At 39.9% G+C, this 16,635-nt stretch overlaps 1 protein-coding gene across 1 annotated transcript in view; it reads left to right on the forward strand.

Annotated features, from left to right (window-relative positions):
- The window catches only part of ephb3a (eph receptor B3a), a 45,251-nt gene extending 29,236 nt beyond the window's left edge, over positions 1–16,015 (forward strand). Inside the window, exons 10-15 of the mRNA XM_087811993.1 lie at positions 863–985; positions 1,558–1,805; positions 5,602–5,817; positions 6,818–6,967; positions 8,926–9,119; positions 13,811–16,015. Of these exons, the coding sequence (XP_087668119.1) occupies positions 863–985; positions 1,558–1,805; positions 5,602–5,817; positions 6,818–6,967; positions 8,926–9,119; positions 13,811–13,925 (1,046 nt within the window). The 3' untranslated portion in view covers positions 13,926–16,015. The remainder of the gene's footprint in view (positions 1–862; positions 986–1,557; positions 1,806–5,601; positions 5,818–6,817; positions 6,968–8,925; positions 9,120–13,810) is intronic.
- The last annotated feature ends 620 nt before the right edge of the window (positions 16,016–16,635 follow it).

Here is a 16,635-nt window from a genome sequence, read left to right on the forward strand (position 1 = left end):
AGCGAGGCAGGAAGCCATTAGAGTGTTTGTGCGGAGGAGAGTCCGAGCCCTGATGTTGGCAGGATGCTCACCAAAGCTCTTCTTTATATGGCCGATAAATTACATTAGTCGTTTGGAGCGTTTGTTAAATGAACTGTCAGTAGATACTGAGGCAAACAAAACACAAAAGATACAAAAACATACGCAGCAGAATGGAAGTCATTTCTATTATGCAGCTGGATATATTTGTATAGAATTGTCTTTTTTTAACTATCTGTTATTATTATAAAGTAATACATCAATAAATAAAAATATTATTTTATTAAATGTTTATGTTGCCTTTGCTTCTGTCCACATAGTGTTTTTTTTCTGTTAAATTTCTATTATTCACTTTCCTAAGAACTACAGACAGAAATTAACATTGTTGCTATAATCTGTCATATTTACATCTTCAATTGTTGAACATTGATCATTATTTATAAATTAATGTAATTTTAAGTATTATTTTTACACTCAACTGACCTAAAATAAATGTCAGTGTATATGAAGGAATCAAATAAATAACTAAAATACAAATTAATGTTAGTTAAAAAAAAACTCAGGATGATGAATAGAAAAAACATAATAGTACAGGAATAATAAGCGATATTGTTATCAATGCTAAATTATGATTTTTAATGATATTTAATGATGATTAAATACAACAATCAAGTACCGACCAGTACATGATATACCCCACGGATGCTTATTATTCGTCCAAATAAACTGGCGGAAAATAAACGTTTTTTTTCTCAGTTTCAACTCTGACCTCATAAAGTTTAGAGACAGCTAGCATCGCAGCTACGTCAACGTTGCTAACAAACAAAAAATGCCTTTGTCTCAGTTTCTCCGGGAGTGAAAGTTTACATCGACCCCTTCACCTACGAAGACCCCAACGACGCCATCCACGAGTTCGCCAAAGAAATCGACATCTCCTGCGTGAAGATCGAGGAAGTCATCGGTGCAGGTAAACCATCTTCACCTGTCCATCCAGTGGAAGTGACGTCACCTGGGGGTCCTCTGAGGAGAGAGGGGTTAGCATTCAGGGAGTGATGGAGAGAAGCGGGAGGTGCAGATTGAAACAAATCTCTTGTCTAAAGCCCCCCATTTCTGGCAGCCTATTCTCTCTCTCTCTCTCTCTCTCTCCACTAGCATGTTGTGTCCTGACCTGACCTCAAATGACAGAGCTCGTTCGACCCCCTCCCCCCCCCTCTTACCTCAAAACTTTACTCAGGCACCCTTTGCAAAACTCCCAAGTACTTCGCCCATCCTCTGTCCCCGCACTCTGTTCCCAGGTTTCACGCCAGATCGATACCAGTCACTCCCTCTCACCCCAGAATCTGTCACCCTTGACCTCAACCCCACTTTTCTTCCTTTCCCCCCGATGATCCACCAATTCAAGATTCCCGTCCCCCGCACTTCTCGCCGACCGCCTCGTCACCCCTTCCTCTACTTTCCTATGCTCACTCGTTCCTTTTCCCGTCACCCTCACCCCCTTCCCCTGCCCCCCGCCCCCCTCCCCCCGTGTCCCCCCCACAGGTGAGTTCGGAGAGGTATGCCGGGGTCGGCTCAAGCAGCCCGGCCGCCGGGAGATGGTGGTGGCCATCAAGACGCTGAAGGCCGGATACACGGAGCGTCAGAGGCGGGACTTCCTGGCCGAGGCCTCCATCATGGGCCAGTTCGACCACCCCAACGTGATCCGGCTAGAGGGCGTGTTGACCCGGAGCTGCCCGGTGCTGATCATCACGGAGTTCATGGAGAACGGAGCCCTGGATTCCTTCCTGCGGGTGAGTCGGCGGCGATGACTTTTTTCCGTGTTAAGGATGAAGGGAACACACACACCCTGACAATCATCCATGACACCTCAGGTTATCGAGAACGTTGTACTCCACGCGAAAACACCCCGAGGTGGAAGCTTTCTTGAGTGGTGGAGATTAAATGTGCGGGTGTAACGCCCAGAGCGAGAGACTCGCGTTCTGATGCCGCTTGACATAAATAAATGCTCCTGACAGGTTCGCGGCAAAACGCTGTCGAGAAACTGTCACAAGCCGCAGATGAGTCGTCATATTTGAGTCCTGACGTGACAAGAGAATTCATTACCGAACTGGGTTTTCAGGTTAAGCTCTGACCTGTTTACCACGAGCAGCTCCTCACAGTACAATGAAACTCTTCTCATCCTTGCAGCCGCGACGGCTGTTCTCACAAGTTAGAAACTCAGCAGTGATAGGATTGAATGTAGCGGCCAAATCAAAACTTTATTGTAAAGAACCTCTCGTAGTAATAATAAACATTTTAATTATAAGGTGCCTTTCAAACCACACATTACAGATGGTAAAAACAACAGTGAAACAGACTACAGTGATTGTAAAAGTAAAGCTATTTTCAAGGGAGAACTACACAACATGAATAATGGTGGATGAGTTTAAATGCTTGTTTATGTTGAGTTTTAAAAATGTAACACACTCAGGGATTCAGACTTTTTAGCCTCATCGTCATTATGGCCAGAGAGCGATACCCTGTCGGTATACGATCTGAGAAATGTTCCTTTTTATCTTTCATAAATTCGATGTTTTGAGACTCAATGATATACTTTCTTTTCTCTAAAAAATCAGGATGTTTTCTACAAATGTATAATCAGTTGAAACATGACAAAATTTCCTGAAGGAGATTTTGAGGGCGATTAAAGCGATCATTAGTAAAAACGTGGCACATGAGATGTGACTCCACATGAGGATCATGCAGAGTTCCCCGGATCATGTACTGACATATTGAAAACATATGTGTGAGTTTACCTACAGTCTTGAATATCAGGCACAGGACAAACCCACTGGATTGTAGATACAACTCAAACTTGAGAATTAAGAATTATACACGTAGATATGTTTCGTAATCCATATCCTTAATTCCAGGTGTCATGAACACTCTTTATATCTTGATATCTCGACACACCAGCGCATGTGATGCTCCTGGTTGTTGAAAGAAAAACAAGATGGGTCCTAAAATAGAACCTTGCAGAACCCCACATATCAATGTAGTTTTCTGTGGTAACTTCTAACTTTGTATCATATCTGTAGAAGCGAGGACCAGGTTAATTGTTACTGATCTATAACTTTGGTTTAAATAACAAGCTATTTGTGTTTTTAATTGCATTGACCTTTTATTCTTCCACTGTTTACATTATTTTAAGATGTAGAGTTCCTGTTCACATCATATTCATGTGCTAGCAGGTTCACGTTTGATTTATATATAATGGTTATTAACACAGATTTATATCCATCGTTCTTTCCTATATTTTTCAAGTTTATTCCTACATTTTGCAGCTTTCAAGTTGTACTGTAATATCTTATAAACATTCCGCTTTGTGTTTGTTTCTTTTCGAGGGGGGGTAAAGGAAGACAAGGGAGGAGAGCATTAACCAAGTCGATCACATATTTGGAACTAAAATTTTCCAGATTGCTGTTTGCAATCAAACAAATTGAAAAAAGCTAAAACAATGACCTCCTTGGCAGAGGTGATAATAACCTGCAGACTTGAGCAAAAAACTTGTTATGATCTATTAACTAACTAGTAGAAATTAAAAGAAGAGAAGAATTGAAAATATATAAAAACAAATACAAATATTTAGTGACTGAAATTCGAAACCAATGAACCTAAAAAGTCAAATTATGGAGACGACTTTTGGCTCATTTAAATATCTTTGGCAAATTTGGAGTGAAAAATGATGGATCATTTCTTTAAAAACTCAGTTTTGACGGTCTTTTTATGGTTGGAATGGACTCCAGTATTGGCAAGATTCAAAATATGAATTAAAGAGCCAAAGATTGTCAATGTTTGCAGAGGATCTCCAGTATATTCCCACATTATCTGCCCACATTCCTCCAGACTTGATTTCATTAGTAGAAATCCGATCTTGTGCACAGTAATAATGTGCTTATGAGGCAGATGGTCGACCAGCACCGGACACAAGAATCATCAAACTACCATCTCATGTCCAAACCGGCCCTTTCGGAAATTCAGTTCTGCTCGGTGATTTGAAACAAGTGGCCTCACATGTCGAGGAAATCCCAGCTCCGTCTCAAGGTCGTCCGACAAGGTTGTTTTTTCCTCGCCGCCGCTCATTAACCCCCGAAACACCCTGAGCTTAGTGAGTCAATTGGAAAGAAATGAAAAGTGAAGCGGGATCATGCTGTGGCTACACCTTCCCCCAACAGTCGTGGAGATTAAAACGACTTAAATCAGAATATTTAAAAATTCATTCATCCCAGAAAGTCCTTAGTTAAACATTCATGCAGCCTATTTCCACTTATTTCCATGTTTTGTCTGCCAGCTATTCAAATTGAAACTAATGGACGAGTGTTGCACGGAGATAAAGAATGGACAGATGGAAGGACGGAAAGATGGATGCAGAAAAGAAAAGATGGCGGTTTAACGGGTGAAAAAAGGAGTAGTTAAAGACCGATTGTGTGAACAAACTAATAAATAGTGGCTGATGAATGGAGGAACCAGAGATGGATGGATTCATTTGGACAGATAGATTGATAACAGATGATTGGAATGGATGGATGATATGAATATGTCGGACGGATGAGTGAGAGATGATTAGAGTGTCCAGATGAACGCCATGTAGACGGTCTCCGCCGGACTCATCGCTTCATGGTGATTTAAGCAAACAAACAAGAGTGTCCAGCTTGAACGTCTCTCCTCCTCCTCATCCCTCACTCCTGCCTGTCAGCCTGTTGTCTCCTCGTCACTCTCACACTCCTTCACTCAGAGGAACTCAAAGTTCTCGTCTGAGGAGGAGACAAAAGAAGTTGGATGTTGGAAATGTGAAGTTAAAAAAAAACATATTTATGCAGGTTTATTTAATTAATCATGACTATATAGATTTAGATTTTCTTTTTTAATTACATTTTTTTAGTTATATAATCTGTACATTAAATTAATTTAAAGAAAAAAAATCTTAAATATTCAAATATTAAAGTTAATTTTAAAAATGTAGCCTTTAAAATTCAATATAAAACGTTGGCATATCAGTGCCACCAGACATTACCAAGCTACCTGACTGAACTTTCAGCCAATCATGCGACTCACAGACAATCACATGACTAATACTTTTCCTCTTTTTACCATTTTACCAACATTTTCACACTTGTGTTAAAAGGCCGCAAATTAATAAATATTGAATTTAAAACATTTATTAGTAAAAAAATGAGTTTCTAAAATGTCGATAACTATTGTTATTTTTTAAATCAACCTTTTTATATAAACATCTATATATTTAAATGCTAATAAAAAATACATTTAAGTGATAAATTCAACTAACAAGCTGTACAAAATAAAGCAAAGAAGGTTCTTCTATTTTTTCCCCAAGACTGTCAATGAGTTTGCCATTAATATTTGATCAAAAGGTCAAGTGTCAGCGACTGTCACTGCCCGACATGACGCCCTCTGACAGGTGTCATGTACACGTGGTCGCGGTGATTGATCAGCAGTCTCAGGTGTCTCCTCGCCCTCCTCTCCCGGCATCTGTTCATCCTTCACGTTTCTCAGTCGCTAACAAAGTCTCCCTTCTTTCCAAAACAGCTGAACGACGGGCGCTTCACCATGACCCAGCTGGTGGGGATGCTGCGCGGCATCGCCGCGGGGATGAAGTACCTGTCGGACATGAACTACGTCCACCGAGACCTCGCCGCGCGGAACATCCTGGTCAACAGCAACCTGGTCTGCAAGGTCTCCGACTTCGGTCTGTCCCGCTTCCTGGACGACACGTCTGCTGACCCCACTTACACCAGCTCACTGGTGAGTGTGTGTGTGTGTGTGTGTGTGTGTGTGTGTGTGTGTGTGTGTGTGTTCACTCAGCCGTGTGTTTACAGGCTCCACTTGTTTAATTGAGCTTGTTAATCTGTCTTAGACTTGTTTCACACGCGTGTGTGTGTGTGTGGCTGCTCATGTGTGGTTTTCCCATCATGCCTCGCTTTCTACTAACAAACAGAAACATGTCATTTTTTATTTTGATTTAGGTGTGAAATTATGTCATTAATTAATGAGGAAGTATTTTAAATATTATGGAATAATTAGAGGTTCTTTTTTAATCACATTATTTTTTGTTTTGGTCTTGTTGTGTTTGATTTATTGGTGTAAGAACGATGGTCAGTCACACTGATAAGTAGACATTAATTAATCTGGTGAATTTTTAACTTGTTTTTCCAATGTGTTAATTTATAGCACTTTATCATTACCTGATGTTTTATTTTATTTTCTTATATTTTATTGTCAATTAGGACAAAATGATACTGCAATATTAGAACGTAAATGATAAGAACCTCATATGTTTAAAACAATAAATTACTTTAGAATAAACTCGTATCTTATATATCAATACTTTGATCTGCCACAAACATGAATTCAGATCAAAAAGCTGTTTTATGTGAGATTAAAATAGATTAAATCAAATAATGTATTTTAATCTCTGCTGCTGGTCACCACACACAAATGAACATCTTATATTTATTTTACCAGCACATATCAGAATCACCAACTCATTGGTTCCCTGTATTCACTGAAGTGTTTGTTACTTTTTATATTCCACTATTACGTAAGTTAAAAGGTAGGTTTGCTGGTTGTCTTGGTAACCGCTTGTTTTGGCCACTAGAAGTCAAGCACACGCTGGATTAATATATCTCTGCATCCATGTACCGTCTCACCATCACCCATGATATCAACTGAGAATTCTTCTTCATCTTATCAGTGGTTCATTTTCAAATGTGATGTTCAGTGAAGACCACTCTTGTGTGTTCAGGGCGGGAAGATCCCGATCCGATGGACGGCCCCGGAGGCCATCGCCTTCCGCAAGTTCACGTCCGCCAGCGACGTGTGGAGCTACGGCATCGTCATGTGGGAGGTGGTGTCGTACGGAGAGAGGCCGTACTGGGACATGAGCAACCAGGACGTGAGTCCAGCCACTGATTCTTTACCAGTTTTAGTGTTAGCTCAGCGAGTCAAAGACTGTCCAGTGAACCATAGACGTCAATAGAGGTTTGAGAAACATGACCGTATGACATTTATATATTATATAGTTATATATATTTTTCTATTGATTATTACTGTCTGACAGAATCTGTATCAGAAACAGCTATAATCCCCAGTATATACTGATATAAACACAGAATATTTATGTTACTGACCCTAAATGAATTTGCATTTCGTTCACACAGGAGACAAAATGAACAATAAAAATGTAATACTATACAAAACTGTGCAAAAACAGTCGGTGTAGAACAGCCAGTGCAACATGTGAGGACAGTGAAAATAACACATTATATTATGAAAAAATAAGAGGGAAACAACATAAGTCTTGACATGTAAAGATGTCTCATCAAGTTTCCTCATAAACTTACGCTAGTGAAAATGTGTGAAATCTTTATGAGGCTAATTCTGCTGATTTGCGTTACTGTTTATTTTTTTTATGTTTTTTCTGCCAGTGATGCAGTTTTACTTTTGCTGTTTTTATCTAAAGGCTGTTGTGTGAAAATAATGGCTACATTTAACTGGTCCGAGGGAGAGCTGTGTATTGACAAGAATATGGCGATCTGACGAACATACAGGGGCAACAGTACGATATATTGTGATACTGTAGGAACAAATATACAGAATATTCGTAGTATTGTCCGAGTACTTAACTCTGGTGTTGCAGAATTTAGAGACCACATGACTCTTGATGAAGTCGTAACTGCAATCATTTGTTTTAAAACCAAAATATGTACAAATATCAACTTAAAAAGATGCTGAAGTCGACCGTATCCTCTCGTCCTCAGTCATCGCAGGGATTTCAATGTTCATTTAACTGCGGAGGACGTAATAACTGCTGCCATTTTAATTTTTAATAATCGATACAGTTGTGTTGAATATCAATTCACTATCACGCAAAAGAATATCACGATGTATCAACATGTGGATATTTTCGTATTCATAACTTAGCTCCTGGTCTAAAATAATACTATTTTGTCTATTTAATGTCTATAGTGTTTTTGGGTATAAAACGTACACCTTTTGTGCAACAAAATGATCGCTCAAAGTAGATTTATGCATCAGAGACAATCCGGTTTGTCGTAGGTTAAGAGTTGAGAAATCTTCTCCCGGCGCCAGCGAGAGCCTGTCGTCTACTTATAACCTCCTTATTTACAACAGTTGCCGGCTCACCCTGTTCACATCCTCACCGCTCAACTCCCTCCTGACACAGTCGCAGACACACACTCAAAGACTTGTGTTTTTTTTCCACGGCGCTTGTTACCTGTAGGCTATCTGCACTACACAGCAGCAGCTCCACTGAAAGAGAAAAGAAAAGTCTCTCACTTCCTCTTTTCCTGAGCAAAATAGCGAAGCCGTGCGTCGCTCTCTGAGGAATCCGTATCTTCAGAAGAACTGGAGATAGCAGGAAAGAAAAGAGAGGAAAATGAAGCAATGTATGTTTAAGCTGGAGAACAAAAGCCAGATGCAATAATGAAAATATTAAAGTGTTTATTCCCGCCAGCTTTGGTAGCAACGTCGCTGCTCAATAAGCAACAAAGTCAACAAATATAGGAACACGGCTTCTGCGCGTCTCGGACAAAAACAGCAGAATCACAAGGACGCTCAGCAGGAGCAGCACACAAAAGCGCTTTATTGCTCCCGAGTGGCGTTTATTCTTTATTATTGTGGGGAGCTGGGATCCTCTCTGAGCTCATGTGAAATCAAGTGAACGAGTGAATGTTTTCCAGCCTCCGCTTGTTGTCGCTCCCATCAATCAGAGCCGCTCCGAACTGACAAGCGAGGGAAGGTTTTTGAACGTTTCGCGGAACAGAAAGATAGCTTTGAATATGTGACAAAACATCAAACGGGACGCTGAAGACCGATTGTGTCCGGTCTCAGGTGATGACGGCCGTGGAACAGGACTACCGGCTGCCCCCGCCCATGGACTGTCCCATGGTGCTGCACCAGCTGATGCTGGAGTGCTGGATGAAGGAGAGGAACCTGAGGCCCAAGTTCTCAAGGATCGTCAGCACACTGGACAAGCTGCTGCGCAACGCCGGCAGCCTCAAGATGGTGACCAGCAGCTACTCAGGGTGAGTCCGAGATCATTTTCACAGGCATTTACCTTTTCACTGAATTCTTTTAAATTGTTTTTTAAAATGTAATTGATTTACATGAATGATGAGGGAAAAACAACAATGCTTGAAGTTTGTTTTTAAAATTCAAAGACTGTTTTTGATGCTGTAAAAACTCAAAGATAACAGAGTGCCGAGTGAAACTGGAGCTTTGTTGTGTTGTTGTTGTTAGTTCACTTGTGTTTGCCAAATCATACAACAAGAACCTGTGTTTGGGAAATTTTACGAGCCCGAAAATATTTAAAAATGGTTCATAACTCTTCTTTGAAGTGTTGTGATTTGGTTTATCGTAGGTTTTTGTGTCACAAATCTACACTTTTAAGAAAAGGACACCAACACGTTTTTCAAGTCCAGCATAGAATCTTCCCCTAAATAATTATATACAGTATTTAACCAAATCTTCTTGATTGCAACATTTAAATAAACTCTTTAAAACTAATCATTATGTTTCCTTAAAATAAAGTACAATTTCTTGCCCGTCCTCAGCTTCATCTGGCTATTACAAAGATACTGTTTCCTCAAGAGACTCTATTTTATACATGAAGTGTTTTCTACAAGATCAGCACAAAGGATCAGCAGTAAAGTGGGAATTTAGTTGCACTTTAAAGAATAAAAGAAACCTAATGTTTGGCCCCCGGGGCCAAATCCACCAAGTTATTTAATTGCCGATATGTTGATATTGTATCTTTTAAGATATCAGTGTTTAAGGAACAGATGATCATTTTCAACAATTATTCATAGAGTTGTTATAAAGTAAAACTAATGTTGGAAGTAACTAGATTTGATTTGTTTGGTGAAGGATGATAATAAGATAAATAAGATAAATCGGCTCTTGACCGAGACTGTGAAAAGATATTTGGCCCCTTGTGAGCTTTAGTTTGACATCTCTGTGTTAAATAGTGACATTTAAACAATCACGTCCAGATATCTGACAGCAGAAGAGACAGAAAAAGCAGCCGTTTGTATAAAATCTTATGCTGAATTCATAATAAGTAAGATTAACATTCACAGAGGGTGGAATCAACTCTGATATTTAGCCGTTGACTTCTTTGACTTTACAAAGAATCGTCCACAAGCCTTGGGCGCTCACATGGAATTAACATAAAGTGTGTCACACATTTGAAACTCACTGCAGCGGAAGAAAGTTATTAACATGTCTAGATAAACCAAAAGAAAAGTATTTTGTCGCCACTTCCTCAAGTTCAGATTCTACCTGACGAGTTCAAGTTCATGTTCTGATGATGTAATCTGAGAAGGGTTTTGCTGGTTATACTCAGTTTTTAAACTTCAGATGAGGCTCGGCAGGAATCATTTAAGTTCAGATGATGTGATGTTGAAGTAAAAAGAAGGATTGAGATTCAAAATTTGTTGTGTTTACTCGCTCGGGTTCCTTTGAAACGCCTTGAAAAGCTTCATTTACACTCATCCTCGCTCAGAAGCTCTCAGTCCGCCAACTCTTCCTAAAGTCATTTGGACGAAGACAAGAGCCGTTAAAGTTTGAGCAAACTAGTCACATCTTACATACAATTTGTTTTCCTCAAACTAGTGTGAAAGTGTCTTTTGTATACGTGGGCCGCCCCCGGGCTCGCTGGAATAAGATGTCACGGCGAGGAAATATGGCGGCTCTGAGCAAAGCCTTTTCTGCTGTTGTGTTTTATGCTTTGGGCTGAACTCCAGTGAACCCACGGAGAGCCTGGCCAGACAGACATCTGACTCTTTTCTGCTGACACTTCCCCGTGCGAGCCTGGACACATAGGTGCCGATTTATGTCGCTGCCAGGGGGCGCCGGATTTATGAATCCCCCTCGAGCATAAAGAACGTGCACACGATGCTAACTCCGGCCACAAACCTCTGAGATGATGTGCAGTTATTGAATAACCTGGAATAAGTTAAACAAGTAACATTTTCAACCGATAGTCTGTTCAGTAGAATCATTAGAATCTTCCCCATATTCAGTCGTCTCTGACACAAACCAAAAGACTAAGTGCTGTTGTGTTTCAAGTGTTTTTTTCAAAATAAAGTAAACTAGCGGAAGCTAACCGAGTAGCTAGGAGCTACGATGACAGTTTTATAAATATTTTATTTTATTAAACAGGTTATAATAAATGATTCTTAATACTATTTTTAACTCTCTTATTTATGAAAAGAGGCCTCGTAGCATCTATTATTATGATTGTATTCAATGTCCATCATGTTGTTGTTGGACACGTCCTGTTGACTGAATTCATTCTGTTACTAGCGAGTAGAATAAAACCAATACAGTAAAGTATAATTCGCTTTATTTTGATGATGACAATATTAAATATCGTAACCATGATAGATGCTAATTCAAAGGAGTCATTTCTGGAGAAATAGTTGTTGGTGAAAATGACTAAAAGTTTTTAATTACAGTTTCATAGAAGAGTTTAAAATACCTTTTGTCACATTTCTACACAATTAATTATGAAACTAAAGGCTTTAAAGGCCCCGGGACAACTTTGTGCAGCTTTAAAATATGCATAGTTTGCTCAATAATTACAACAATGTTGGTTCCTTCCTCTCTGGGAGGTGATTTTCATCTGGGACTTTACCTGAAGACACGATGTCACCAAGTATTACAGTAGTAGTTTTACAATGAGTTACCAAAATAAGAATAGAATGCGTTGTAACTGTTATGTCTCGCAATGCATTCTGGGATGTAGTTATAATTGTTTACCACGATAACAAAGAAAACCATACATACTCTTTAATACTACAAGCATATAGAAGTTTATCAGTACTATTATAATATTAGATGGTTAGATTTATGGTAAGGTAAGGTAGAACTTTATTGATTCATTTAACTTGTTAAATGTTAAACCTTTACTTTTTCTGATGAATAATCTTTTTTAAGCTCTTATTATTGTTGTTTTTAAAAAAATTATACAATCATTTATACAATACAAATACTTTTATAACTCAAATTGAAGATGATGGAGACACATTATACCTTTGTCTTGTTTCCATTGAATAATCACATTTAATTATTTGTATATGTAAAAAATAAACTAATGTTTATATACTGTATATATATATACAGTATATATATATATATATATATATATATATATATTCATCTGTAGGTTTTTAAATCCACTGTATAAATGTAAGTATGAAAGGGCCACCATGAATTATATATTTTACAATATATATTGAAATATAATACAATACAATATATATTGTATATAATATTATTTTATTTTATTTGTTATTATTAAAACAAATTAAGATTATAATTCCAATATAAATGTTTTAAATGTAATATTTATTTATATAAAAAGGCTATGTATTGAAAAATATTGAATTTAGTGACTTTAAATTATTTTAATTCAAACTATATTCGTTTAGAAAATTCCTGAAATTTTAAATTAAATTATTTTGAAAACAAAGAAAAATTCAACCCTTTTTATATTGAACTACTAAAAAACATGATGCTTAAAAAAAACTATTGAAAAAATAATTCAAATAAATGTTAATTGAAGCAGTGAACATTCTGCTGGCACTGATCTACATTCATATCTGAGAGATGCAACATCAGGAGCTTCTGCTAAGGAAGCGAGCAGATGTCTGGAGTCGCTGGTCTTCCTCACAGCCGTTGAATAAGAGGGTGAAAAAGAAGGAGGTCGTTCCATTCATCCGGACCCACTGAACCGTGTGGTGTCCTGATGTTTAACCTGGACCCGGGCCTGCCCTCGCGGGGGCATCTGCCTTTGTTGACTTATTTAGAGGTGCATCCTCATGTTTATTCATCCTGCAGCTCCCGAACGCTTCTGTCGCCGACGTGTTTGTCTCAACTTTTTTGTTTGCTTGGCACGAGGTTTGTAGACGAAGCGTCTTCCTTCAGATGCCGTCGTTTCTCGGCGCCGCGCTGATGTATAATAAATCAAGCGAACATCCTCCACTCCAGAGATCTGACGATACCACGCCGTCCTTCTTCCGGCGGGCACAAAAAAAGACGGGAACTCAAACATACGGCAATCCAGGTCCGCTGCCAACTCCTTGGCTGGCGGCTTCACACCGACGCTCCCCCCCCCTCCTTCGTGGGGTGCGACGCCGGTGCCAGGATTGTGGGTTCATCGGAGCTAATTGTGTGTGGAAATGTAATGGCTGACCTCGGTTTAAATTCCCACAATGCCCGGCTGCGGATGCGGGGAATGTAGGTGACGGGACAGAGCCGCTGATGCGGGGAAAAAAAAAAGAAGCAGGGGATGAGATGAAGTGATGAGAGACGGAAGAGAAGCGTTTAATTAGGTCGTTGATGAGACGGCGGTGGCGGGGGGGAGAAGAAGGTGAACGTGTTGTTTGTTGCAGCACACGCGTGTCACATTAATTCACCGCGTGTATGGGATGGATTCAGGGAGGAGTCGGCGACTTGTCGGAGCACGGATCCCGACATGTCGTCTCCGATAACACAGAGAAAGAGAGAGAGAGAGAGAGAGAGAGAGAGAGAGAGAGAGAGGGAGGATATGAAAAACCACTATCTTCGAGGAACACTCCAGAAATAACCGATAAATAATAGATCGATTATAAACCAATAACATCCCGCAGAGACCCGTGCCGAGTAATGACGAGCGCTGTGTTTTCATTCAAGGAGGCTGTGGACCTGACCCGTGTGCTGCTGTGTTTGGCAGGGACCTGCTGCGGCTGGGGGGCACGCTGCCGGGACACAACAGGAAGAGTCCGGACAGCAGCAGTCAGGAGATCGTCCGGCAACAGATGAGCCAAACCCTCCCCATCAGAGTGTGAAGGAGATACGACTACCTAAGAAACTCTGCTCCAGAGATGTAAAATAAACAAAAGACTACTTCGGGGGATCCATCCAGAAATATCTGGAGATTGACTGGCAGTAAAAATAAGAGAACAGTTCATTGCAGTGTGTGTGTGTGTGTGTGTGTGTGTGTGTGTGTGTTCATCGTGGTGAAGCCAAACTTCTTCTTGCCCCTCTCAGGTTGTGTTTGCATGTCTGCATGTGTTTCCCGAACCCGTTTGGAATCTTCCTCTCCAAAAAGACGACCATAAAGTGCGGGACGATTACGACAGTGCCAAGTTTCAACGACCTTCAAACATCTGGAGAACCTTCAGGCCACTTTCTTTTTCTTTTTTCTTTTTTTTTTTCTCCTCCTAAAAGACAATGACAAATCTGCTTCCTCGGAAATGAAGTCTTCCTGGTGTCGTCGGGGAGATGTAGGTGTTTCGATTTTCTTCTGTACAAAGCATCCAAGTCTTCGTGTCATCTCGAGGTGGGACCGACACTGTGGGGGGTACGGGTGGGGTACAGGGGGGCTAGGACGTGTGCATGCCAAAGTGGAAGCTTCTTCACGACAGCGACGACCATGTCGGCCATTTTCTCAACTGTTGCTTCAGCGGCTGAGTGGACTTTAACGTCCAGGCTTTTTTAAAACGCTTCATCTTTTTTGAATGATTATGACCTGTTACTGCGTAAAAAGGTGTTTGTGGTTTTTTAACAGGGGGCTCTGTGTTTTTTTTGGTTTTGTTTTTTTTTACCATATTGTGTTTTTACAACTTATAAAAAAAAGGACAATCTGATGTTTCGGAAAACAAGTTAGCACCATGACTGTGTCGGCCATTTTGAATTTTTGCGAGCTTTGTTGCCGATGGTTGATTTAAAGAGACATTCAAAAAAAACTTTATACGTTTAAAAGATTCACAATAGTGCAAAACCTGAAGTGTTTTTCTCAAAACAAAAAACCTATGGTAACCATTGTGATGTTCAAAACTTCTATTGGAAGTAATACCGTTTTTGGTTTTACTACATTTCTCACCGCAGCATTACGAAGAGGAAAAGTTACTTCATTTTACCGAAATTTTTGATGGAAAGTATTGTACAAAATTAGCTTGAAAAAATGGGAACCGTGGGAAGAAGACGATGGAGATAATAATGAATCCTGTTGACGTGTTTTATTTTGCTAGCATTAGTGGTTAGCATTGAATCTTTTCTAAATAAAGAGCCTTTTAACACGTGTTGGTGAAATAATTAAGCTTATTTAAAATGACATCATTTTAAAGTACTTTTTTTTTAACCATTTGTTAGTTTTACTCACTTTATTGAAATAGAATGTACTCCGATTAAGTCAAATTATTTGACTACTCTTTCCACCTCCTAACAAAACTTCTATTAGTTTAGGATTCAAGTTTGTAAAGTTAATAAATCTCGTGTACAAACCATAAAAACGGCATCACTAGGCAACTGTACTTCATCACGTGTCGCGCTAATGCGTGCGAACGTTTTGACGTTTTAGCGACATCAGGTGCTAACTTGTTTTAAAGACGACAGACTGATCCGACATGAGCGAGTGACGGGTAGAAAGCTCGGAACCTCTGAGCGTGAATGTGTGGAACTGACCCGTTCATCATGATCCGTGTCGTGTATCTCACTCTGGCCGTGACGGCTCAGCGAGAATTAAAAAAAGGTCACCGTCCGTGTGATGACGGCGCTACGACCTTATTAGCGACCCGACCTAGAAACACTGATGTGAAACCTCATCTCTTCCCGACATGTATATTCCTCGGCACGCCGGCTGTTTGAACTGTATATACCAGTGTATGTGTCATCAGCGTTAGCCAGCGTCCACGAGCCTTGTTTACACCCGCGTTGGTTTTTGACGGGCGAGGGGGTCAAAGGTCAAACTAAATGTCACAACGAATGGAGTGGTCGGCGAGGGCTTAGCCGTTCAATTATATATATATAAAAAAAAAAGGTGTGATAGATTGTACAAAGGAAAAAAGAAAAAAAGGCAAAAATTCCGGAACAAAAACAAGCATTTTCTCTTTCAGTATTTTTACGATAATCATATGCAAATAAATTATTAAACAGGTCTCCGCTATTCTCTTTGATTCCTCCCAGTCTTCTGTGGGCTGAACAGGTCTCCTCTCACATGGCCGACGGATGAAAAGAAGGAATAGCGAGCGAGTTTTTCACCTCCTTCGTCGGGAACATCACAGCGGCTCAAGACGGACTCATTAAGTCTTAAGATTAATCAAAGGCGGCGCCGCTCCGGACGCCATTTAATGAGACCACTGGACTGTTCACGGAGCGTTTTAGTCCAGAGAAGGATTTCTTTAAACTTTTATTTTTTATTTTTTCAAAATGGGCTCCTCTCTCTTCGATGGCGGTCGGTCATCTTTGATCGACGGGTCTGTACGACCTCAAACCAATTAGGGGTGTAAAAAAGAAAAAAGGTGCAGTTTTGACAAATGAACTTTTTAGACGAGTGTGTGCAGAGAGAGGTTTGATGTGTGGGCGAGAGAGAGTGAGGGAGACGATGCTGACCGAGACTGAAGAGAGAAAATGGGAGGGAAAACTTGAGAAATATTGGTTAAAATCTACAAAATAATATTAAACTCTTGTTATCTAAGGGTCAAGGTGACCCGAAAGGCCTGAGAGGAAATGTCTTTGAAGTATCCCTTGTGTTGTCTCTGGACCATGAATACATAT

This window comes from Callionymus lyra, chromosome 16 (genome assembly GCF_982586985.1).
Source record: "Callionymus lyra chromosome 16, fCalLyr1.hap1.1, whole genome shotgun sequence".
Taxonomy (NCBI): domain Eukaryota; kingdom Metazoa; phylum Chordata; class Actinopteri; order Syngnathiformes; family Callionymidae; genus Callionymus; species Callionymus lyra.